General features: G+C 37.9%; 1 protein-coding gene across 1 annotated transcript in view; it reads right to left on the bottom strand.

Moving 5' to 3' along the window:
• The window catches only part of enox2 (ecto-NOX disulfide-thiol exchanger 2), a 587,323-nt gene that overhangs the window by 172,425 nt on the left and 386,974 nt on the right, over positions 1-27,924 (bottom strand). Inside the window, exon 4 of the mRNA XM_051935340.1 lies at positions 22,178-22,333. Coding sequence (XP_051791300.1) covers positions 22,178-22,333 — 156 coding nt within the window. The remainder of the gene's footprint in view (positions 1-22,177; positions 22,334-27,924) is intronic.

Raw genomic sequence — 27,924 nt, 5'->3', positions numbered from 1 at the left:
AAGAACCAAGTCACTGAAATAGAATTTCAATTTATAAGCCATGCTGCGTTAATAAAGAAAATGGCTGGGATTTAATTAATAATATCAGACAATGAACCTGGAGAGATCGAAAAAGAATTCTTAAGGAGCATTACACCCCAAAGCAAATGTCACTATGGAGAATCTCTTCTCCAACACAAGGGACTAGAAAAATGAAGAAACAATAGAAGAATGTGTAACTACTAGGAGAGCTAAAGTTAAAAGCTGCAATTTCAGTGTCATTCAAGAGAAATTTATATGAAACAGACTAGTATGCAGCACTAACAGCAATAGTGTAGCATGCTTGTCCTCAAAGAGGAAAGCTAGCTCTGAATAAAGCCATTAAGATTTGTCAGATAAATTATCCTACTGAAAAATACACAAAAGCTCTCACTGCACTGTGGCAGTTTTCATGTCAAAGCTACCGCCAAATCCTGGGACTTTAATCATATCAGTAGTAGTCTTGAATACCCTCAAGCAAATGGACTAGCTGAAAGATGAGTCCAAAGTGCAAAGTGCTTACTTGAAATTTCAAAAGAAAAAGGAACATATATGTTTTTGAACTTGTAAAACATTTGAAACAAACTCAGTGACTCATCTCCAGGTTCAGCAGGGCAACAACTCACATAAAGAAAACAGGCATAATGCTTTCCATCTCCAGAAAAACACAACTATATTGGAGGCTTTGCTGCCTATGCCATGACATAAACAAAAGATACATTATGATAAAACCCGTTCTACTGCCACAAGAATCTCATGTACACGGTTGTGGACAACAAAGGGTCATGACAGCACAGGATTCGCGTGAAAAATCTCAGTCACACATCATCAAGTCTGAAGACAAGAGGAAGAGAAAGCACATACTGACTTGTAAAAGAACCTATTTGAAACAAGGAATAAAATCATTTTATTATCTTAGAAAAAAAGCAGACTAAGCAATGCAAACATGGCATCTGAAGAAAAAGCACAATGCTATCACAAACCTATAAATCATAATATTAATACAGTGTAGCTGTGTACTCTAAAGTGTATTATACAATATTGTAGAATGCCAGAGTGGTCAAACGACTGTGGACCTAGGCGGATTTATTTCTCTGGGAACACTGTTAGCTGGAGTTTTTATTTTCTTCTCCTTCACAGACAAATGGTAACATATGCTAGATGAATCTCATTTCCTTTAAAATTTCAGTCAAAGTATAAGGATCTTTCTATTATTGTTCATTTACACAGACATGTGCTTACACAGTATAAGGGAACACTCCTTAGAAATAGGCTTTATTGCAGTGGTTTTGTCTACATCAGGCATGTCAAACACGCGGCCCCCAGGCCGCATGCGGCCTGCAACAGAAATCTGTGCGGCCCGCATGACAGATCCTAGTTAGCACTGAACTTGTACAAAATGATTACTATCGTTTGTGATTGAATCATTCTGCATCTTCGGTGTTACTTATTGACTTTTCTTACTTCTGCCTTCTGACAAAAGCGCGTTTTCCCATGGCATTATGGTACTGGAAACGTCATCTGCTAGTATAGCCACGAGCCTTGACCAAAGTTAATGAGCCGCAGCGTCACAACTGAAGTGCTAGGCTGCAGCAGGGGTGGCCTTAGGCATGTGCAAACTGTGCACCTGCACAGTGCCGCCAAGCCAATATATATTGAATATAAAACAGAAAGAAAAAATAACGACACAGCTGACGGTAATGTGGCCGAAAAACATTCTGTTTCTTGTTAATTAGTACGCAGTATTTACAAATGTCACTAGAGTCGGAGCAGTAAGCTATATGTAGTATTATAATGTTTTGCCGTAATGAGAATATCATGGGCCGGCACTTGGTTTTTAAGTTACGGACACACGTATATAGAAGCGTGTCATGAGCATGAGGCGGCTATGCAGTGTCCACAACGGATGTGGCCATCCGCCGTGCATAAGATACCGTATTGACATTGCCAGGCGAAGGGGCCACCGAGCCTAGAGCCGCCCCTGCTAAGGCTACACTACTGACTGGGCTGCTGAGACTGGCCACTGGGCAGAACTGACCATCACGAGTAGTAATAGCCCACATATTTTCACGTTTTTTTGCTCTAGTTTCATGTAATTTTGTGCTAGTATTGTAACGAACAGTTAGTGCAGACTACAGCTGAAGATCTGAAGTGGACGCGAGAAGTTGGTGAGTTGTTTATTAACATATTTTTGTAATTTTGAGTTTGTAAAATTATTGTAGGTCAGGTGGCTTTTTGCATATCGGCTTATTTTACAATATAAACTTTGAAGTAAACTTAGTAAAGTAAAATTTGATTTTTGGAGGATTTGTTTTCCAACTTGAATTACTGAACAATGAATTCAGTGAGCATTTTCGTGATGTCAGTTCACACAAACAGGGCATTGCGCTGTTCTCTTACAACGTTGAGAATGCGCCTGAGAATAACCAAATGGAATTGATTGAAGTGCAGTCAGATTCTATTCTGAAGGCAAAATACAATGAAGTTGGTGTGCCAGGCTTGTATACTTACCTGCCACCCTCGTATGTGCAGATCCATAAGTTGGCATCGAGAGTACTGTCAATGTTCGGAAGCACTTACCTTTGTGAGCAATTGTTTTTGTTAATGAAAGCTACCAAAACCCCACATCGCTCAAGACTTACCGTCGAGCACCTTTCATCCCTCATAAAAGATGCAGCTGCACAAGTTTTCAAGCCTGATATTGACGAACTGGTTACTAACAAAAGATGCCAAGTGTTGGGACAAAAGAAATAAATCTCACACTGTAAGGTTCCTATATAAGCAATGAATATAATATAATGAATATCAATCATCAAGACACTATATAAAAGCGGTCGGGATTGTCCTTCCATCCCGTGAGTGCAAAGCGTAGCGGTATTCCGATTATCACAGACTTACTACTTGCGGTACGAAGCGACGCGATGTGAGAAGAGTTCTGGTGCTCCCATCGTTCCCTTGCTTTTGTGCACGATGCGCTGGAAAAATAGACAAAATTATGTCTCTGGAAATAATTAATGTTGATGGAGTACAAATGCCTCACCGCGTAGTAAATATCAGGGAAGATGGTGCTTGCTTATTCTCATCTATAGCTTATTTAGTGCATGAAACTCCGTCTTTAGCGGTACAGATTCGGGCTGACATTGTACGACATGTTTTAAGTAATTGGTCAAGGTTTCAGCCATTTACAATGATACCGTCAGGAATCTCTTATACAAATAAGCTTCAGTATCTCACTGAAATGTCAAAGTCTCAAACTTATGGTACCATTTCTGAGCTAATGGCAGCGGGAGAGTTGTTCCCCTATGAGTTTCAAGTATATTATTATGGAGTCCTACACTCCAAGTTTGGACAGGCACTCGAGGGTATAAAAAAACTTAGGTTTTCGTTATGTTTCGTTTTGTTATGAATGGGCACTTTGATGTTCTCATTCCCTACACTTACATGCCTGATGTATACATGGAGCGCACACAAATTGAGGATAAAAGTCGGTCGCCTTAAAAGGCGGGTGAGCCTAGCAATATAATAAGGACCTAGCTAAGAGGTTAAGACTCTAATTCTACACTGTTGTATGGAGACTGCATGGAAATAAATTGCTTTTCTTTAAACTTTAAGCGTTACATTTTTTAAAGATTTCAGTATTGGAAAGAAAGCTACAGTAACTTTGTATAATAGTATTTGTTACAGTACGGCCCGCTGACGCACGTATGGCAGTCGAAGCGGCCCACCAATGGTAGTGAGTTTGACATGCCTGGTCTACATAAAGAAATAAACTGAATAGAATAAAATAAGCTCCAAACCACAAAGTTACAAGAACCTGCCAACGAGAGAATATTTATAAGCTATTTGCATCACACATGGAAGAATTTTAAAACAAGTTTATAAAATTGCCTGCATTTTACTCTTACTACTTTTACTAGAATGGCTAGTGATGAGTCTCTCTGTCAGTATAGGCTATCCATAACTAATGACCAAGTGAAGAGAAACCTGAGGAGGCTACACACAGGAAAAGCCACACAACATGACAGAGTTAGCCAATGAGTACTTAAGGCCTGTGCTGACCCGATTTGAGGTATCCTCTGCTACCTGTTCAGTCTGACAGTAAGGCTCCAGAAATATATATATTGAGAAATGACCTAAGGACTCATTTGAATGTTATTCCATCCATGACCAAGGGTTGGGGCAGTTGCCTAATGTCTTTCTCTTTTTTTCATCGGCTGATCGACAGCAAGATGAGCCATGACATCATTTCCGGTTTACGGTCGACTGAACCCGCCCCTTCTCTCCACTGACCTCTTAACTGGCTTCACTACTATCTGCAGGCAGTCTATGGCTAGACTATGACCTAAAAAAAAAGTGTCTATTAAATAAATGTTGACCATTGTTTTATTTTGCTCTTCCAGTTATACATGGTGTCACACATGTGCAACTAGGAAGATGTTGTATGGACCAAACAAAGGTAATTCCACGCCAGGCCAGGGGGTGGAATCTCTACAGACCAGCTGCGGGAAAACCTGTCTGATTTTAAACAGATGACATCACTTCCGGTTCCGGTGCCCAGAAGAATATCACTTCTGGTTCCGGCGCCTAGAAGATTATTACTTCTGGCACCTGCTCTGACTAATGAAGAACATCACTTCCTGTAAAATCCCTTAAAGCCGCCATCTTGACAAACCTTCATCAGTTCTGTTTTGGACTCGATATAGAGAACATCTCTGTATTTATCAAAGACTCTTTTGCAGCCAGGAATAATATACAGGTGGCTGCCCCAAACCTGTTTAAGTGTGTCGAGTCAATTCCTTTTACAATGGTTTGACTGTGGGTGCCCCAAATCTTTATGCAATCTCTTTTTTTATTACTATATATATCTCTATATATCTGTCTCTCTCTATTATATATTTTTGTGTATGTGTGTGTGTGTGTGTGCATTTCAATCTAAACATAGAAACAGAAGGGCCCAATAAAGCAACCAATGTCTTAATTAGAAATCCATAATTTAAGGGTTCAACGATTTCCTCGAAATAGAAATAAACTTTAAGGTACTAAGGATTATAATAATGAAAGAAGAGTGAACATAAAACAGAAAGTGCATGACTTCTAATAAAGCCCGGTTTTACCAAAAGGTGTTTGATACTTCATTGTTTACTGTATTTATGATGGAACAGACCTAAAGTGATGTGCTTCAGTAGTAACACTGCAAGTCTCTCAAGTCTAGGAACAGCAAGTGGGACACTTAAGCAGAATGTTCTACTGATTCATCAGATTATTCTCTGTCCAAGTGAATATGCAGTATAATGCAGAGTTCTTTTTATTAAGAAATTTTGGATGCAAAATTATAATTCTACTTTCAAATAAGCCCTTGTAAAAACAAGCCTATGCTGAAGTTTGTGTGTATCTATCTATATATGGTAAATAGCTGGGAGGATGGTTGTTAAAAGCCACTCTATTTACAACAAGCCTTCCTTTCTGCTTCCAAATCTCTAGTGACAATTAATGTTTTGGACCACTATTTACAGCTCATTAAAATAATTAGATGTTATAAAAATACATGCAGACACTATTTTAGATTGTAAGGTGACTCCTGATTAAAGCTGTTTTAAGTGGCTAACCACAATAATATATTTTTCTTTCTTTTCATTCACAGTTGCTTGGCCAGCCTCATTCTACTCATACAGATGTTCTGGAAGTACTGCCAAAATATTACTTACAAAAGTTGATGATGTTAACTCCAGTAATTGACAAGACTCTCTTTACAGTCAATTGATTGCTGTCTTTACTACTTGCCAGACAAATAAATATTATATATACAGTATTATGATTTATCTTGAAATAAAAAAATCTAAATTTCTCTCCAAAACTTTTAAAGTCTTTAACAGCATTTAGATAGATAGATAGATAGATAGATAGATAGATAGATAGATAGATAGATAGATAGATAGATAGATAGATAGATAGATAGATAGATAGATAGATAGTCCCAAGGGCAAATTTAGATTTTACAGAAGCTCAAGAAATATAAATTACAATAGCCCACTCAAGCATACATAAGAATAAAAGGATATAAAATCTTCTGACTTGGCTAATGATAAGAGAGTAGTCACAGTGAGGACTTATAAAGCTGTATTGCCATAGGAATGAAAGGATTCCAGTAGCATTTCTAGATACACTTTTGCTGAATAATATGTTGGATAAAAGTACTCAAAAGCCTTAAGAACTCACAGAGTAACTATCTGGCACTGCAGGTTTTCCTGTGTGTAGCCTTGTCAGTTGTCTGCTCATTTGTTCATTAGTTATGGAGAGCCATGCTGATATTTAGACAAGGATACATCTCTAACCATTCCAGCTGAAGTAGTAGGAATAAAATACAGTGAGTGGTCAATGTAGTAGAGATGGTATGGTGGCACCATGGCAGTGAGAAGGAATGGGTTTGGTTTGGTGATATAATGGTGAGATCTATTAAAAATGCACAGGGTGCTTGCTTTGTCCACATTTCTATCCAGCACCTATGCTGTGGAGTCCTTTAACTCTTTTAGGGAGGATCTCGACTTTTGTCAACTCAAAAGGTTAAGGGGAGCGAAAAAAAGCTGTAAATGTCGATAAAGCTCACTGTTACATTACAGGTAGACCGTTTGCTAGGAGGACTGTTAGACTCATTGACTTGACAGAATGGCATCAACATCGGGTGAGAGAGTGAAGCGAATGTGCAAAGCAAAATACTCAGTACGTATTATCTATTTTTTTATTTATGTTTTGTGTATTACTGGTGAATCTGATTATTACTTATCAAACTCCGATTTTGATGCAAGAAATCTGGAGATTGAAAATGAAAATCAGGTACCTGCATCACCTGATCAGTCCTGTGCTGATCGTGCAGCTGACGCGCCTACAGCATGTTCACCTGGGAGGGACTACACACACACACTTATCGAACTTTGATTTTGATGCAGACAATCTGGGCAAAAATCCTTTGAATGTTTTTGGCATCACTATAACACCCACTTGAAAAGCTATTGTTAAGTCAAATTTATGCCGTGTTTTGGAAGAGGTTAAACAAGCTCTCATTTCATGGGACTAGTCATATCCTTACGTTTCAGTTCTGTTTATTATTAATAAAGATGAACGGTGATTAGGCTGTACCTTGTTTTTGCAGTGAAGTTCACTTGTGTAGCTCTCATTCTTCCTATGGAATGATCATCACCCAAGGATTAAACATTCAGCTCTTACCTTGCCTAGGGTTGACATAGTCACCTGTCCCTTCCCAAGTTAGAACTTTACCATTGGGCCTTCATTTTGTGTCCCTTATCTCATCGCTTTTTTTTCACTTTTCACACCCTTAATGGCTGCTGAAAAAAGTCTAGCTCCGCCATAGCATCTGTCAGATATATTTTTCAGTCCACACCAAGCAAATGCTAAGTCTAATAAATTAGGTTTTATTATTTCATACACGTTTCAGATATTTAGGAAAGTCAAGGCACAATTTAGTTTTGTGCAGAAATGGTGTTCGGAGACAGCTATCCTTCATATTAAAGTTCTGCTGGGCATCCCATCTCATATCTGCTGGTCTGCTGTGGGTATTCATACAATCGGCAATCTCTTTGGGGAGTCAGAGTTTCTTGCCATTCTATGATTTTTTTTTTTTTTCACTAAATTATTGCACTTTTTAGTTTGACCGACAGCTCTGGTCCAGGGGTGAGCAATTAATTTTCCCAAGGGGCCACATGAGAAACTGAGACTATTTTGGAGGGCTAAACCAATAGGCTGAACTCAATTCTGCTCCACATTAATTGTATCTCTTTTTAAAGCAGTAAATTGTATGGTCTTGATTAGCTGATACTGGCAAGAGTAGATGTTATAATTAGGCTATGAAAATGTGGAACAGGTACAGTAAAGACACCAACATTATCTCACTGTTTAATCATTCACAAAAAACAATTTTGAAAATGTGTATATTTTTGCAGTATTTCAAACACCAGCACTAAATTAATTTTATAAATAAAATAATAAGTGCTATTGCATTTTTTGTAGTCTAATTACTTCACTTGCTGCTTTTCATTTTTTTTTTTTTTGTTCAGTGAAAGAAATCTAGTCTGTCTTGGGCTAGAACAAGTGCACTGAAGTCAGGTTGAATGTCTGAGGTGGAAAAGCGAAGGACAGCTGACAGGTGAGAAAGGATCTGTATTCGGATTTGCTAAACTAAGAATGTTTCTTCAAATATGCAGGCAGATCCAAAGAGAACCAACATCTTCTGAGCATGCCTCCTCATGTGTGGAAAGTTCTTTGAGAGAAGAATAAAAAGTCCAGCAATGACACTGACTTAAAGTGCTATGCCAGTAGTGTATCAGACTGCAGGTCAACCAGTTCGAGCTGAATATCAGTCAGTGCATTATCCACAATGCAAGTGATGGGAGAAGAAATCACTAGCATTTCACTTTCAATTGTTTTGAAGTCTTCAGATCCACTTGAAAACTCAGCGTGCAGTGCCATGTTCAGTTTCATGCTTCTTCAAAAGTGCAAGTGCTTGCGATTCAATGCTTTTTACCCTGATGAAGTTAACTATTTTAGTTACAAAATCAATAGCATGGTTCATTTTTAGCACTGACATATACAGCACCTCCTTGTATGATATAGTGAAAAAATATAAATTTCTGTTCTGGGTTCATTTCAAGTCACTTTCTCTTGTATCCGCTTCAGAAGTCCAACATTTTTCCTTGTCAGATTTGGACAAACATTGGTTGTACCACCTGTCAGTTTGTCCATTGTAGTCCCAGCTTGTCCAAGCATGCATTGAACTCCGTGAACAAATCACTCTCTGTCGTCATCCCCTTTCATTGACAGCTTTACTTCTAGCTCTTCCCTAATCTCAAAGTCTTTCATTATTCCACTTACAAAAATGAGTAACTGAGCTATGTCGAGAACATCACAGCTATCGTCAATAGCCAAGGAGAAAAAGTCAAAACTGTCCACTCTGTTTGCAGTTGGAGCTCCAGATTTCCTGCAATGTCCTCAGTCCTTCTCATTACGGTTTAGATGAAGAGGGGAACATTCTGAAATGCTTCTTTTTTCTTAGGGCATATTAGTGCTGCAGAGTCCACCAAAAATTCAGTGAATAGGTTACTGTTTTTTGCATTTTTGTGGGATATCACAAAGCTGATTTCAACTGCTCCATCTCTGGATACAGTATGTAAAGCTTGGTAAAAAGTCCTTCTTGCTTCTGCAGTTTAGTTAGCAAAGCTTCAAATGTTCAGGCTTGCTCTGCATCAATCAAGATTTTATATTTCTCTGCATGTTTAGTCTCATAATGGTGATTTAAATTGTATTCCTTAAACACAGAGATCTGTTCTCCACAAACTAAGAACACGGCTTTACCATTGACTTTGGTAAATAAATACTTAGAAGTCCACATCTTGTCAAACACTCTACATTCTTTATCAGCCTTTCTTTTAAAATGTGAACTGACATTTTTGGGGCTAACAGCTACAGTCATATGAAAAATTTTGGGAACCCCTCTCAGCCTGCATAATAATTTACTCTACTTTCAACAAAAAGATAATAGTGGTATGTCTTTCATTTCCTAGGAACATCTGAGTACTGGGGTGTTTTCCGAACAACGATTTTTAGCAAAACAGTATTTAGTTGTATGAAATTAAATCAAATGTGAAAAACTGGCTGTGCAAAAATTTGGGTACCCTTGTAATTTTGCTGATTTGAATGCATGTAACTGCTCAATACTGATTACTTGCAACACCAGATTGGTTGAATTTGCTCGTTAAGCCTTGAACTTCATAGACAGGTGTGTCCAATCATGACAAAAGGTATTTAAGGTGGTCACTTGCAAGTTGTGCTTCCCTTTGACTCTCCTCTGAAGAGTGACAGCATGGGATCCTCAAAGCAACTCTCAAAAGATCTGAAAACAAAGATTGTTCAGTATCATGGTTTAGGGGAAGGCTACAAAAAGCTATCTCAGAGGTTTAAACTGTCAGTTTCAACTGTAAGGAATGTAATCAGGAAATGGAAGGCCACAGGCACAGTTGCTGTTAAACCCAGGTCTGATAGGCCAAGAAAAATACAGGAGTGGCATATGTGCAGGATTGTGAGAATGGTTACAGACAACCCACAGATCAATTCCAAAGACTTGCAAGAACATCTTGCTGCAGATGGTGTATCTGTACATCGTTCTACAATTAATTCAGCGCAATTTGCACGAAGAACATCTGTATGGCAGGGTGATGAGAAAGAAGCCCTTTCTGCACCCACACCACAAACAGAGTCGCTTGTTGTATGCAAATGCTCATTTAGACAAGCCAGATTCATTTTGGAAGAAAGTGATTTGGACTGATGAGACAAAAATTTAGTTATTTGGTCATAACAAAAAGCGCTTTGCATGGCAGAAGAAGAACACCGCATTCCAAGAAAAACACCTGCTACCTACTGTCAAGTTTGGTGGAGGTTCCATCATGCTGTGGGGCTGTGTGACTAGTTCAGGGACTGGGGCCCTTGTTAAAGTCAAGGGTTGGATGAATTCAACCCAATATCAACAAATTCTTCAGGATAATGTTCAAGCACCAGTCACAAGGTTGAAGTTACGCAGGGGTTGGATATTCCAACAAGACATTGACCCCACACAGTTCTAAATCTACAAAGGCATTCATGCAGAGGGAGAAGTACAATGTTCTGGAATGGCCATCACAGTCCCCAGACTTGAATATCTTCGAAAATCTATGGGATGATTTGAAGCAGGCTGTTCCATGCTCAGCAGTCATCCAATTTAACTGAACTGGAGAGATTTTATATGGAAGAATGGTCAAAAATACCTCCATCCAGAATCCAGACACTCATCAAAGGCTGTAGGAGGCATCTAGAGGCTGTTATATTTGCAAAAGGAGGCTCAACTAAGTATTGATGTCATATCTCTGTTGGGGTGCCCAAATTTATGCACCTGTCTAATTTTTTTATGATGCATATTGCATATTTTCTGTTAATCCAATAAACTTAATGTCACTGCTGAAATACTACTGTTTCCAGAAGGCATGTCATATATTAAAAGGAAGTTGCTACTTTGAAAGCTCAGCCAATGATAAACAAAAATCTAAAGAATTAAGAGGGGTTCCCAAACTTTTTCATATGACTGTAACTCACATTTCATGTAAACATCTGTTTGCCAACACATTACAGTGTATATGCTTGCACGCATACACATGCACAAACTTAAGTAAATTGATTATGTACATAAAAAAATTTGCAGCCACCTTCAAAATAAAAACAATGGAGTTGTATTGTGTGCATAATGCGCAGTTATTATGTTTGATTCCTAATTTCCCATTGACCTCACGCAGGCTGGTCAGGAATAGCCAAAGTGCTGGATGTGGCCCAGGGGCCATACAAAGCCTAGGTCTATTCTACTCTGTCCACAAAAATGCACCATCTCACTATTATCCTTCATCTTATCTTATTGATTTTATTCATTTTGTTTCAATAACTAGTTTTCAATTAAAATCTGTCTCAGTACTGTACACACATGGATGCCATCTATTTCAGTTAAGTGGGATTCAGATCTGCACTCCTATTCTGCCTAAAACTGGGATTCAGTCTTTAAAGAAGTCAAAAACTTCTCCAAAGGTTCGAAGCACCTGTTTATCCAATATATAGAATCTACATAGGATTTATACAACTTATTTAAAATGAAGTTTAATGGGTTAATCCCCTTACCCTATTTGTAATTTAAGTTCCTAATCCTTTTCTTTATATGTTTTGGTCCTGCCCTCCTGCCACACCTTTGTAGACGTCCATTTCCATCTGTCTTTTTGCTCATTTTGGAAGTTTTTATTCCTTGTTCTCCAAAGCCATTTTCACTTCTTGATTTTTCATCATACTTCTTTTCATCCTCTAGTAAGAAATTGATTTCTTTTTTTATTTGTATTAATTTTAATTATAAGCAAACAACAATCCACACAATCAAGTCAAACTTAACAAAACCAAACCCCAAAAGAAAGAGAGAAGAGCCAGCCAACAAAGCAAATCTTTGAAAACAGCAAGGAAGGAAGGGTATCCTTTCCCCTGATTCTAAAATCTAAAATGTTATTGATTAGATACAGCCATATCTTAATAAAGTTTTGAACAGATCCTCTGAGTGAGAATTTGATTTTTTTTCCAAATATCAGATAGTATGGGACATCAGTTATCCACTGACTTAAAGGTGGTGGGTTGAGATTCTTCCAATTGAGCAAGACAAATCTACATGCTAGTAGTGAGGAAAAGGCAATTACAGTTTGTTCTTCTCCACTTTGAGCCCATCAGGGAGTACACCAAACACAGCTGTTAATGGGTTCGGAGTGACTATAACACCAAGGCTGTCTGATAGACATTCAAAGATTTTTGTCCAAGACAATGCTAATGTAGTGCACACCCTAAACATGTGGCCCAGTGAAGCTGGAACTAGGTTCATAAGTTGAATCTGGCCCTGGAAACATTTAGTTAGTTCTAATTGAGATAAATGTGCTTCAAAGAACATTTAAGATTGATAATCGATTGCTTTGTACATATGGAGCTAGAGTGCATTCTGTGCATGGCTGCTTTCCTTTCCTTTTCTGAAATGTTAAGTTAAAGATCCTTTCCCCATTGTGCCCTGGTATCTTTAAAAGGAAAGGACTATAAAACACTTAGAAATTGTGGAGATGCTGAGTCTTCAAGACTGATCAATGTTTCTTCTGGAATAGACATAGGTGGAAGGTGAGAAAAATTGAGCAGGTTCAGTTTAGCAAAGTTTCTAGCTTGAAAACAGTGGAAAAATTGTTTATATGAGAAGTTAAATTTGAAGCTTAATTGCTTGTAAGATGCAAAAACACTATTGATGTACAGGTCTCTAAATGTTTTAATCCCAGACATTTTCCAAGCATTAAATACTGTGTATGTTTTAGAGGGTGGAAAAAGTGGTTGTCATGTAGAGGTGCAACAGATAGGGGCTGCTCTGTCTTAAAGTATTTCCTACATTGCTTCCATATTCTGAGTGAACGAAGGGCAACTAGATTATTATAGTATTGATGATCACTTGTATTCACTGGGGTGCTAAGCAGGGAATATAAAGAAGAACTGCACGATTTTACTTCTATTGCAGGCCAGGCTTGTGTATATTCATCAATTTGTGTCAATATCCAGGTCTTCATGACCTGTATATTTGCTGCCCAGTAATAAAATTGAAAGTTAGGTAGTGCCATGCCTCCCTCTGCTTTAGGTAGTTGTAGAGTTAGTCTTTGGATGCATGGATGTTTAGAATGCCAAATAAATGAGGTTATAATTGAATCTTGTTTCTTAAAAAAAGATTCATTAATGTATATGCGGATGGTTTGAAATAGAAAAAGAAGCTTGGGAAGGACGGTCATCTTAACAGTGTTGATTCTACCTGCTAATGTGAGATGGAGTGTGGACCATCTATTCACATCTTGTTTGATTTTTTTCACACAGACAGCAAATTATTGTTGAAAAAGAACTTTATATTTACTTGTGATATTTACCCTTAGATATTTAAACTGAACTGCTAAGATAAATGGGAAGGTGTCCAGTCTAGTATTGCGTGCTAGAGAGTTCAATGGAAAAAGCAAACTTTTTTTATTCAAATTAATTTTGAGTGCAGATAACTTTTGAAAATCTGTTAATGCTTTTAGGACTGCTGGCATGGAATTTTGTGGGTCAGAAATATACAGTACCATATCATCTGCATATAATGATTATTTTCTATTCAAGTCCTTTTCTGAAAATCCCCTTCATCTCTGAATTTCAATGGCAATTGCAAACAGCAATGACAAAAAGGTACATTCTTGTTGAGTACCACATTCTAGTTTAAAGTAGTCTGAAATAATGTTGTTAATACAAAATGAGGCTTCTGGACTGGTATAGAATAGTTTGATCTATGTACATACTGTATGTTTGGGCCAAACCCAAATTTGTGCAATGTGGTGAATAGGTACTGTAGTTCCATTCAGCCATGTCAAATGTTTTTTTTTTTTTGCATCCAAACATTGTAAGATCTCTGGGGTGTTAGATTTAATGGGTGAATATATTATATTAAACAAATGTTAAAGATTAGAAGCTAATTGCCTGCCTTTAATAACTCCAGTTTGGTCTTGTGATATTACAGAAGGAAACACTTTCTCAATCCTTCTAGCTAGAACTTTGAAGAATTTCTTAATGTCATTATTCAGGAGTGAGATTGGCCAGTATGATGCAGATTGTGGTAGGTCCTTATTTTTATTAGGAAATATGGAAATTAAAGGTTGGCGAAAAGTTTGGTAGAGGTAGAATTTTGTGGTCTTTAGCCTCTATAAATGTTACTAATAATACTGGAGCTAACTTATTTGAATTCATTTTTAATAAAATTCCACTGAGTAGCCATCAAGGCTTGCTGCTTTTACACTTTGAAGTGAGTCTATAGTATCTAGTAATTCTGAGAGTGCCAGAGGTATACCCAGTTCCACAGCTCTAAGAGTATCTCGCTGTGTTATCTGTAATGAGTCAAAAAACTCATTGGATTGTGTGTTATCTTCTTTAGAGTGCGCAGAATATAAGGATTTATAGCACTCTGTAAATGTGTGGGTTATATATTTGTGGACTATGATTTTATCTCCACCTGTGTTGGTAATTGCTGTTATTGCATTGTGGACTTCCTGTTTGCGCTTTTGTTGAGCTAAAATCTTTTGGGCCTTCTCTCCATGTTCATAATAATGATGTGATTTTAAAATCAGCTGTTCCATTTCTTTAGTAGTCAAGAAATTAAATTTGGATTTCAAAACCTGTCTTTTCCTATAAAGTGCCTGATTTGGAAACCTGGCATATTCTAGATCTGTACTGGTAATTTCGCTGATTAACTCTGACACCTTCTTGGTTTCCAATTTATTTTTGTGAGAAAGATATGAAATAATCTGTCCTCTTAAAAATGCCTTTATTTCACAAAGTATTACAGCAGAGGCCTTTGGGGATGCGTTTGTCTTCAGAAAATACTCAATTTGCTTGGATATGAATTCTGTACAATGCTTATCAGCTAATGACAGGGGGTTAAGATGCCAGCTATGAAATGAGTGTGTAGGTCATAGTAAGTTAAGCTCCATGATCAGAAGGTCGTGGTCGGAGATCACAATAGCGTCATACTTAACGTGATTTGATAATGGGCAAAAAATTGTCTATGAAGGAATAATCAATTCTTAAGTTAACAATGATGAACTTGTGAGAAGAAGGAATATACTTTAAGTTTAGGATTTGAAAACCTCCATGGGTTTAATAAATCCTGATCCATTACCAATTGTGTAATTATTTTTGAAGTATTAAATATTATTACAGCTGTAGCTGAAGACCTGTCCAGGTCTGGATTTAAAATGTAATTAAAGTCTCCTGCCATTATAATTTTATGAGTGTTCACATTTGGCATAGATGTGAATACATTTTGGCTGAAATCACTATCATCCACGTTAGGTGCATAAATATTTATCAGAATCGCTTTAGTATTAAATAACTTGTCAACGTGACATATTGCCCTTTGGGATCACATATTATATCTGATGCTACAAATGGGAAAGTTCTGTGTATTAGGATTCCTCCACCCCAAGTTAAACTGGTCCTTACTTATTATGTAAACTTCCTGTAAAAATACTATCTTGCCATTTAAATCTGTTAAGCAAGTGAGTACTTTCTCTTTAATTCATGATTGAAACCTTTGACATTCCAGCTCACAAAGTTCACTGTTTGGTCATAAAAACAATGCTTCTGAACTTTTTTTGACATTTTGTGGTTTTAAGTTAAGGAAGTACATTTTTACATATCATAGCTTTGACCTAGATTTCATATTATGGCCAGGTGTTATGGCTGTGAAGCCTATTGATGTGTTGGCATTAACGATTATTGAGGTAGAAAGGATAAATAAGAAATAGCAAAACTCTCTTTCACTCTGCCCCCTCCCTCCCATTTTGCCTCCCCAAGTGAGGCAGACCACACTTCATGAAGACCCGGTCCTCTGACATGCCAAGAGAGACAGTGCACATCCACAACAAAATGAAGCCCTCAGAAGCAGTGTAGAAAAGGTTACAATTGAGACATCTTTTCAAAGTACAGTCCCAATACAATAAACCTAGGGAATGATGTTAAACAGTTCCCATGGAGACTGAGGTAGTGTATGATAGTACATTCCCAACACAATAAATCAATGATATGAAGTGGGAAAAAAAAAAACCCTGTAAATAGCTAGTGCGGCGGACAGCCAGGACCCATGCCCGGCCGGGATGCCTGGAAGGACCTAGAGAGGGACAATACCTCACCTGGACCACAGGAGGGCCACTGCCAGGGGGGCCTGAACAGTTGTGGAGCTCTGGAGGCCAGCACTTCCGCCACACCCAGAGGTGCTGGGGGGAAGGAATTCCAGGAACACCCAGAGTGCTTCCGGGTGCTCATGAGGCACTTCTGCCACACCAGGAAGTGCCGCCGGAAGCTCATCGGAGAGCACCTGGAGCACGTCCGGGTGTTTATAAAAGAGGCCGCCTCCCTCAAGTGAGAGAGCCGAGTCGGGAGGAAGAAGGCAACGCTCGGGAGGAGAGGTGGAAAGGCAGAAGGAGAAGTCCGGAGAGGAGAGAAAGGGACTGACAAAGGTGTTTGGTGCAGGGGCACTGTGTTGTGTGCTGGACTTTATAAAGTAAAGAGTGTGTTTTTTGGAACATTGTGTCCGTGTCTGTCTGTGTCGAGGCTAACCTACCACACAAGTTACTTTGTAGTTGCCAAAAAGTACATATATTCATAGAAAGAAATTTCAATATAAATATAAAGCAGAAGCTTTGCCTTGTCTGAACACCGTATGACTCATGATCGTGTTTCAAAAGGATCTCAGGATTAGTCTTGTTAGTTACTGTATTTTTCTGCTTCATTTAGAGAGTTAAAAACATAAAACTGACTTTCAATATTCAATTGTAATTTGGCAGGGTGCAAGTGGCTGTATTTTATATTAGCACTGCGTAGTCGCTGTTTAATACTATAGTATACAGCATGTTTAGCAGCTGTTATAGGAGAGAAACCTGGGAAAATACGAATGCAGTTATTTTTCAAATATAATCTCTTCCTGTCTGGAAAGGGACATGAAGCTTTGTTTGGCCAGTAATTTGTCGAAACGGACAATAACACTTTTCGTTTTTGAGGCATTTGATCCAGGTATGTGGTAGGCTGTTGAGGTCTCCATGTCTGATTTGAAGTCCTCTCCAGTTATTTTAGAGAATAGTTCAGCTATGTATTTCACTGGGTTTGGACTTTCATGTTTTTCAGGGAGACCTTCAATTCTGATGTTCCTTCTGTATCTATCTTCCAGCACAGCCAGTTTGTCAGCGACCATTTTGCATTCTCATTTTGCAGCCTTTTCATCAGCAGTGGATATCGATTGTTCATCTATTTCAATATAAGTCATAAACATTTGCTTAATATCTTCAAACTGAACAGTGAGTACTCTAATTTCACTCTCTGACTTACTTGTATTTTCCTGTATTTTTTTAATCAACATTTCCTAGAACTTCTGTAAAGGCTGCATTACTTAAACAGATTTGTTTTTGTCCTTTGTGTGAGATGGATGGCTAGAGCTGAGCTTTGTTATCAGTGGTGTTATTTTACCTTTTTTTCCATTATCATCCTGAGGTATCCTGTATTTGCATTATACTCGAGTATAAATAAGCATGAGCAGCAAACATAGGGTTCAGAAAAAGCTAGACCAGTGTCTTGTAAATTCTTGGAGGAACTTATTTTATAACTTATTTCTTTAAGAACTTTCAATTGCTGTTATTAATTTCTCTTCTCCACCCACAATATCATCTTCAGAAAAAGGAGTTGTATTTATTAAAAATCAAGTCAGTCAAGTCAGGATGGGTAGGGCATGCTTTTTTAACTTTATTTTTCCAACCATCTCCAAAATTAGGGGGTGGAGGATGGGGGTGTCAGGCTGGTGGGATGGGGACTTTTTTATTTTCTAATTGATGTGATGCTATTCTAATCTTGTTGTTTCAATTTTATCTCTCTTTAAAAGTAATGAAACACTGTGTTCAAAAAAAGGTAATCTTTATAAAAACTAGGGGGCTTCGCTCGCCAACCCCTGTGTTTGGTTTTCCAGATACACACTTTTAAGATTTTTTTTTCTTTGAATTGTTCCTATTTCATTAGTTTCACTTTTATTTCAGAACTTCTGTAAAAACAATATTTGTAATCTTGCGAGTCCCAATATGCTGAATCTTTTTAATGAGGTCAGGATAGGTTTCTCTGTTTGGAATTTCAGCACAAACAAAACAATCTACATCGTCAGCAGTCAATAATTTTTTTTTACAAAGTAAAAAAGTAAGTAGAGTTCTGCATTGGACTCCTGTCTGTAAAGTCGTCCTATTTTCCTCTCACATTTCCAAAAGTACATGGGATTACCAAGGTGATACCCCAGCTTTTGTCTAGGTTTTTGTACAAGGGCTAGACAGAACGTTTTTGACTCCTGGGGTAAATTTAGCTTTTTAAATAAGCAGACAGATAAATATATATACATGAACAAAGTAACCAATAAATGCATGTGCGGTAAACTCCGTTTTTGAAATTCTCAAGATTCTTTATTCGTCACATGCATAGTTAGACAGGATCACACACAGTGAAATGCATCCTGATCCGCTTATCCAAAACTGTACAAAGTTAGAAGAATATCAGTTAGATTAACAAAATGTCATAGATTGAAAGATAACAGTATAGTAGAACATAATAAATAAGTAAAATTATGTGAATAAAGTAGAATTAAGTGTTGAGGTGCAATAGTGTAATAATTATTGTGCAAAACCAAAGTTAGACTGGTACATAGTTAAATGAGGCAGTTTGTTTGTTTGCGCTAATGCGATCTTTACTTTCTTTTTTTATATTTTCTAATTTTCCTACTTTTATATCCTTTAACTTTCTCCACATGTGTATAGCGCCAACGTTTGTAAACGTCTTTATGAAGTTCTACTTTGTCTTTTACTCATTGTCTTTTAATTCTGAGCCAGATTGGATGTGCTTTTCCACTTCCGCTTGTTCCGGGCTGATAATTACTTTCCTTATTTTCTGAATTTGCACCTCGATTATTCTTTTTTGCTCTTTTTTTTTTCTCCGCGCTGCTTTCTTCTTTGCTTAGATGTCGACATTTCATTTATAACGTACTGTCCTTATACGCTTTATATGCGCTGAGAGCCCTGGATCTGTGTATGCTCAACTCCTTCACAGGACTGAATGTTTTGCTGCCTATTGTGCTATTTGATAGATTGTAAGTAGGGGTTGTCTTTGGTCTCGCGGGTGTTTAAAATGTCTTCTGAGAAGATCACGTATCGTAGACTTGCTTTTTCATTCCAGGATTTTCTTTTATATATAGAGAGAAACATTTATCAGAAAAAAAGACTAATACAAGACAAAATGCTCTAAAGAGTGAAAATAGTTGCCTAAAAGACAATCCTAAACAAACCAATACCACTTTGCAAATCTAGAAACCAGATTCCAATAACTGGAGCAAAAAGATTATATAGAGTATACAAATGGCAATAATTACAAAAACTCCTTCACACTAAAATGTTTTCCTGATGTCCATACATAGCCAGAGTAATGACTCAAAAGGAGTGATGACAGGGTGGCCCTGCCTCTTGGTGCTCCACCCACGGAACACAAGGACATTTAAACACATGGTGCTTATTTAGCCAAATAACAGAAACAATATACTTGAAAGACAAATAATCATTCATAAGCAACACAAATAACAATAAAAAGGCCATATACACATAAATATACAACAGAGTCGAAAACAGAAAACATTTTGATAAAAAAAAAAGATTTTTTGAACAAAAAAGTGATTTTACAAATGTGTTTTGGAATCCACAATATTGAACAAGGAAATGAACCTTAAATGGCAACTTTTAAACGCATCAAGTCATTAGTCAGGGGTCACGACCCCTAAAGGTCCACACTGGGAACACGGGGGCTACACTAATGACAGGTGCCAGGCTTTTAACAATTTCACACAAATGGACTCACATCTCCCCAATTTAAGTTATGTGGGGTCTATGCATTTCAAGCCATGGCTCCAAGGTTATGGAACAATCTTCCACTGTTTGAGATCAGCAGAATCTATTGATCTGTTTAAGTGTCTACTTAAGCCACATCTGTTCAGACAAGTATTTGGATAGCACTGCCATCTGTCTTTTCATTTTTTCATATTGTTCGTTTTGTATTTTGCTTTGATATTTCATTTTATGCTATGTTTTATTGTTCAGTACTTTGTAATTTTTGTCTGTGATAGGCACATAATAATTACATTTTTACTTTAACTTTACTTACGAAATGAAGCTGATAACAAATGAAATAAAAATGAAAGTAAGCTTCTTATTGAAAAACTAATGAAAAAAAAAGTAACAGATCTCTCAAAATAGCAAAAAATGTGATTAGTTACTCCAGTCGTAACAGCATCTAGTAACATCTAGTAAGGGTGTTAACAGCATCTGTAACGCCTTATGCCTCCACTGTGCCCAGAAAGAACATATGATTGTTATGAAATATATATTCAATCTCATTAATTTTAATGAATATTTATGCCTTATGAACATTCATGCCTTATTTTATTACAGAACATTACATAAATGCAGAACATTAACACTGTCATCAAGCACCAGTTATAAAATTAAACTTAAATGCATTTAAGAAGGTTGACTGTGTCAAGGGTTTGAATACTTTAAATTATATTTAAAATTCAGCTAAATATGAAATGACCAGAAGTATGAAGAGTAAATGAACTTCAATCAAATAAACCACAAATTCCAGATTCTTATTTTTATCAATTCAATTCTTAAAGTGGATGATTAAAAGAAAAAAGGCAATGCTTCAGTGACCATTATAACAAGAAAAGCACAAAAGCCATTAATACATATTACAGTTAAAAGTGAACATGATCAAACTTAGGCAATCAATGACAAACTAAAATCAGTAGTCCACTAGACCAGAATAACACTAAATAGTAAAATTAAATGTGCAATTTCACTGAAACCCACTATTACTGATTGTGTTGAAGTTTTAACTCAGGCAATTTATCATAGTTGACCATGTATGGATAAGGAAGATAGTGGAGCTAATATCTGTAAAAAAAGTGGTCTATGATGCTTCTCTGCTCAAAACACCTGTTTGTTGTGTTTAATTATGACAACTAAAAGGTATACTTGTTAATAGTTTTCTCCAAATGGTTCCTGCAGTAGACTGGTGCCCTGTCTAGAGTTGATTCCTGCCTTTCTCTAAATGCAGTGTGATTGTGCCACCCAGGAACAGTGTAAAAAGGCTTAACATATGATGGGATGAGATAGTAATGCTAGGTTTAAATTATGGTGAATCAGTATTCTCTAATATCTCATTTTGATAGGTTTATGACTTGTTCACAAGGCTTAAGTCAGTTAAACAGCCATTACAGATTTTGTACCAGAGACATCCTTCGATATTTCAGCATAAGCTTTGCACTGATTTTCAGAAAGGAAAATGCTGAAATCCTACCTTAAATGACTAAATCAGACTTCTTGTCAAAATCAAACTTATGGTTTAGCAAAACCAGAATTATGGAATCTCTTCAGGTGGACATTGCTGTAGGTGCAACTTCTGTTAAAATCACTTTATACATAAAATTAAATATAACACATTGCACTTTGAGCTACTTTTTGTATGAAAATGTGCTATATAAATAAATGTTGTTGTTGTTGTTGTAAAAGAAATCAATTTAAGAATTGAAACTTTTGTAAGAAATTTGAAAGAGTTCTGTTGAGTGCATTTAAATATACTGGAATGCAGGGTTAAACTCACATTTAAGATGGAATTATTTGAAGTGAATAATAAAAAGTCACAAGTTAGATAATAGTGGAAAGTCTTTAGTAGATAATCTTGGAGACATCACAGAGATAACACTTAGTTATACCTCTTAGACATACAGGATGTAAAATTTAGGAAGCATTAAGCCTGGTATGATTTGTGAAAGAGCTATAAAATGTGAAGAAAGCGATCTACTTCTGATGGTTGGATTTAAATGCCCATTTGTGTTTTAAATTGGTGACAGTAGAAAATAGCATACTAGCTGATTCCAAAAGAACATGCACAAGATAGACACAATTGAGAATATCATCCTTACTTGGGTTAGGAGGAAAAAGAGTGCAGCTTTTACAGTGGATGATCTCTTTCACAACCGGAATATCCTGTGAGACTGAAGGGGGAACGATTCCCAATCCAGGCATAATTGAGCTCATAGGAGTAATGCCAGCCATCATACTCAAGCTAGGATCAAAATCTATAGAAAGGGACAAAAACACAGAGAGCAATAAGGCCTTGGAGAATACTGCAGACAGGCTGCATTTGGTTTGACACACACTGCACGATACAGCACATTGTCGGTAAGATTTTGTACATGAGTATTTACACATTTTTATGAAACAAAGTGCACACAAATAATATGCTACTGTACATTTGTATTTGTTTATTACTTATCTTTATTCACCTATTTTTAATAAGAAGAATGAACTAATTCAAACTTAAATGTGCTAATGCCATTGTAAGTGACTTTGTGCTTGTAGTACATTGCAGTTGTTCTCAACAATCCACCCTGGGGGCCCCCCTGTGGCTGCAGGTTTTTGTCCCATCCGCTTCTTCTCTTAATTTGACTTAATTAAGCACTTTCTACACTTTTTTTGGCTATGCTATATTTTTACTCAATGATGCAGGAATTTACACATGTTAGATGGGTAAGAATTCATTTGTTTTCCTTTCAAATATTTTTTTAAATTCTTACTGTTCTTCTATTTAGACAATTATTTACTAATAAACACACAAGTGGTTAACTCTGAAGAAGTTTTGCCTTTCAGACTCATTTGCTTTGGTGTCTGCTTTGCTCATCATTAATCTTCAGTATTCAGATGCAATTAAGAAAGCAAAAACTCCACAGAAAAGGTGAATTAAAAACAGAACAAAGTCAGTTTTTTAAGACACAGAAAAAATGCAAACAAGTCTTAATTTTCTATAAGTGTAAATCTGACACTACTGAACATTTCAAAATGTAAAATAAAAGGAAAAAATGGGTTAGCTAATAAAACAATGAGATCAATTACAAGCAAGAGTGACAGAAGAGTGAACGTTGAGAAGCACTGACATAACGCCCTGATGTCAAACTGCCAAGGTACCTTGGTCTCTAAAGTTCACTTGAGTAATAGAGATATGACAGAAGTTAATCCTAACTATTCAAATTTAAGTTACAGAAAATACATAATAATAATAATACAAAATTACACTATGCACAGTCCAAATATTTTACAGTGACTTAAAAGATATATATCCTGTAAAAATACACAATTATATAGATTTAGCTTGTTTTACTGTTACATAAATATGATAAAATTAAAACACAACAGATTCAAAGAATTTCAATTAAATATACTATATATAAATAAAACATGACATTTATAATTTCATAACTAGAAGAAGAAAAAATAATAATGAACTGATATTTATATTTATAACCAAAGGAAATATTTGTCATTTTTTTTTCTCAATATCTGAGTGTTCTGAAAAAACTCAAATTATAATCTTCCATTATTATAAATATAATAAAGATGAAAATTAATTTTAAAAAAAGAAAAAGTACTTAAAACCCCATAATCTTTCATCATTATAAATATAATAAAGATGAAAATTAACTTTAAAAAAAGAAAAAGTACTTAAAACCCCAAAAGTGGAATACTGAAGAGGAAAAACCATGCTTTCCGGCTCCTCAGAATATAAAAGTTCACCTGGTACAAAGGATTTCAATTACAATCTAACAGAAGTCAGTTTTAAAGACCAAATTGCTAACTAAAAATAATTATCATCCATATGGCCACATATCAGCAGGCATAATTTAAAAGCTTGTGTTGAAAAACTACTGTTTATAACATTAGTGGGACAAAATCCACAAGCTCTGTCCTTTTCCTAGACTTCCTGAGCATTCCCGATCAGTCACAAATGGCATAGATAGCAAGAACTGGAGAACAGCCTCAGGTCAGGTCAGGTCAGGTCAGGTTGGGGAGCATGCAATGGGGTAAAGCGTGTTGCTGTACCCACCACATGATGAAACAGTTCGGGATCCCAGTTGTCAACCCACCAGGCAGACACATGGTCCAGTTGCACCCTTTCTGCTGCAGTCAGGTGTTACGTGGGAGTCCCTTTGGCCTGGTCCAGCCACTCAGGTCCTCAACAATGAGGATCCTGTGAGCTGGATCACCCTCAGTGAGATTGGGTGGTTCACAGCTAATTGGAGAATCAGCCTCAAGAACCTTGCCAGCCCAGCAGGTCACGACTGCAGTGTCTTCCGTATGGAATGTTCCAACACCCGCCCTGAGTGCGACTCTCCGAGGAACAGATTTGGATGTGTGCAGTGCTTTGATCCTTCTGTAAACAGGATGTGGGTCACAAGATCATAACTGGTGTGTCACCTGCTCACAAATTCCTTTAACAAATGCCTTCTTATCTGCCCCCTCGACTCCTCACAGCTGTCCTTCTCAGTTCCAGTACAGACCAAAGTTGCCATCAAGTCGTGCGCTCGATGATATCCAGGGTGACCTACGAGATGAAACACCTCCTTCTGGGAACACTGGCAATACCAACACAGCCGTCAGCAACTTTCAGGGTCTTGTCATGGAAGGACTCCCATATAACATTAGGATTGGCAGTCATACCTATGTCTGCAAGTTCCTGACACAAACTGCATGCAAATTTATAAGAAACACCCTGATCTTGGAATCTGGCCAGTTCCAGCCCCAGTCTTCTAGTGGTGGTAGCCTACTGGACCTAAGCAGGATCTTCCGAGTAACAAAAACAAGTCTGTGGTCAGAATTCACAAACTGTGACCCCAAGTTTTCCCTGCAAGCTGGAAGACCACCTGCAGGCCTGGATGCAGCATAACGTCACACCCAGGACAGAGATGGTAAATGAAAAAAACACATTGTGTTTTAACTGTGCTTATTGTAGTTGTCCTCATTTTTGAGGTGTCCTCTATCAATGCATTTAAACAAATGATAACCCATTTCCAGTCTGCGACGTTCTTTTGTCTTAACTGACCAGACGGGGCATAGGTGAATCCATTGATCTTCACCTATCATCTGAATGGCCATTCTAAGAAGGAAGACAAAGGACCCCATAAAACACTCATCATCCATATTACTAAACGAGAATGGTAAACCGGATATGGATGCAGGGACCTGCCTGTGGACGCAGGAGACATAGTGCGCAGGCGCCACACAAAGCCCCCTCCCCAGAGTGAAACGGGAGAGACTACGAATGTGCGCAGGCGCCACACAAAGCCCCCCCCCCCCCCCAGCCCCAGAGCAAAACGGGAGAGACTACGAACCGTCTGACATGCCGCAAGCAGGATAAAGCGAGGTCAGAAATAAAAGACAGAGTAGGAAACAAAGTAAAACGTCATAAAGAGGTTAAAGAACGGGGCCAAACACATGGAGAGCAGGTTACAGATGATGAAAACTGGAATGCAACAGCTTCAAAAAAAACCTAGGCACGAAACACATGCACAGCGAGGGACAGAATATAAAGGCGGAAATAACGACAGTTAAAAGTCCACACCACACAGCGGAGGCAGACCAGGAAAGTGCAGGCAACTACATCGCGCGTCGGAAGGCGCGGGAAAGTACGAAAGGCAAAGGTGCCTACACAGCATGGTGAAACCTGACATAATACGGAAGGCGCATGCGTTGCCGCCATATTGTGAGTGGCACTAATGCGTAGTAAGGGCGCAGGCGTCACCGCCATATTGTGCATGCCACTACTGCTGAGTAAAGTTAAGAATAATGTGCTGCTTGGTGTGCCACACAAACCCCCCCACAGACTATGGACTCCATGGAGACTACGAACGACATAACCACACAAACAACAGGAGTCAGCGCCCAACCCCAGTGTAAAACGGGACAGAATACGGAGTCGAGAAAGGTTCACAAATCAAACCCGACATAATACGCCACCCCAGAGTAAAACGGGACAGACTACGGAGTCCAGAAGGGGTCACAAATCAATTGGAGTACGGAAAGCGCCAGACAGTACGCAAACACACTACACATGCATGATCCACGCACCTCTAATAACCCGCAAGCAAAAACACGATATAGTACAGAAACCCCACAAATACAGACTCCACAACATATTTGAATCACATTACAGTTATACAATATTAACAGTGCAACCACACAAGACACAGGCACAACACCTGATGGGTAATAAGAATAAACGAACACTCCGTATTAAAGGTTCGTCATCCTCACACGTGAAGACTATACAGTATAAGTTAATCATCACATTACAGTCATACATTTTTAACAATTTAACTACAGAAAACGCTACGTATTAACAGTAAGTGCAATCCATTATCCATATTACTAACGCTAAACAAGGAAGAACTAATGGAGTTGTACTCACGCCTCCAAAACAATAGACCAGATACCACTGTTAACACGACGGGCTATATTATGTCCAAAGAATATTGATGTTGATCACATAAATAACCAAGTCATTGCATTACTTCCTGGAGAAAGCCGCCTCTTTCTAAGTACTGACAAAATTGATTCTGAAGACGACATTGAACATCTTAATTTCCCTTTACAATATCTGAACACTATTAACCCAGCCGGATTGCCACAACACAATCTTAACCTTAAAATCGGAACAATTGTCATGCTATTAAGAAACCTTAATACTAAACAGGGTTTATGCAACGGTACACGTTTAGTCATCAACACCATGACAAACAATGCTATTGAAGCAAAAATACTTACAGGATCACATACTGACAATACTGTTTTAATTCCTAGAATTGACCTTACAAGTTCTGCCCTTGAATTGCCATTTATACTTGGGCGACGCCAATTTCACAGTAAACCTGCATTTGCCATGACAATCAACAAATCCCAAGCACAGACCATGGACAAAGTTGGCATATACCTCTCTGAATGCGTATTTGGACATGGACAACTTTATGTAGCCTTCTCATGAGTTCGGCGTTCATCTGACATTAAACTTAAAGTTATAAATACTCCAATACCAAGGAAAAATCATTCAAGGACAACAAACCATCTTTACTACAAATATTGTATATAAAGAGATATTCCAATAAATCTTTGGGATTTACCATACAATGCGTTCTTTACTTCCTATCCACCGTCTGAAACTGCGGAGGCAAAACAGGCACGGGTTCAAACCGAACGAGCTCAACTGACGGATATACGCCTACAACGCGCGTCTCAAACCGCAGAAGCAGGGCAAGCACGGGTTCAGAACAACGCAAACTCCTACAACGCGCGTCTGAAACTACGGCTGACCAGCGGGCACAGGTTCAAAACGCCGGGGGGGTAGGCGAGCGAAGACTGTGGAAGACTGTGTATCCGTTGCCAGAGCAAAAGCAGGCTCACAGCTTTGCTGTGGCTCTTCACTGAAGCAAAGACAAAAGATCTTGATGGGTGATGCAACGAACATTGTAAATGCAGGGTACAGGATTACATGGCCCTAACCTGGTCGCAACCCTGTCTGACTGCTGTGTCTGTTTATAGGAGAGTGGCAGATCCTGTTACAATAAATATCCCTGCTGTTCCTGTTTCATGCTGAATAAAGCTGATTTTGCTATAGTACTGACACTCAGCTTTGTGTTTTGGGGTGTAAGACAGGGACTTATAGCGCGACCCCGATCTTTGAGGATTCACTTCTGTGGCACACCACCACTGTGAGCCTACTGTTGCCCTGCCCCGGCAACGGACAAACAATCTTACACAGACGAGGCAATCGTGCTTTGGGATGCACTTCAGTGTGATGTTCCTGTTGGGTGGGGGGGATCCCGAAAGAGTTCAGAAACCT

This window comes from Erpetoichthys calabaricus, chromosome 12, assembly GCF_900747795.2.
Source record: "Erpetoichthys calabaricus chromosome 12, fErpCal1.3, whole genome shotgun sequence".
Taxonomy (NCBI): domain Eukaryota; kingdom Metazoa; phylum Chordata; class Cladistia; order Polypteriformes; family Polypteridae; genus Erpetoichthys; species Erpetoichthys calabaricus.
Note: the sequence above shows the minus strand (reverse complement) of the source record. Positions and strands in the feature narration are given on the sequence as shown.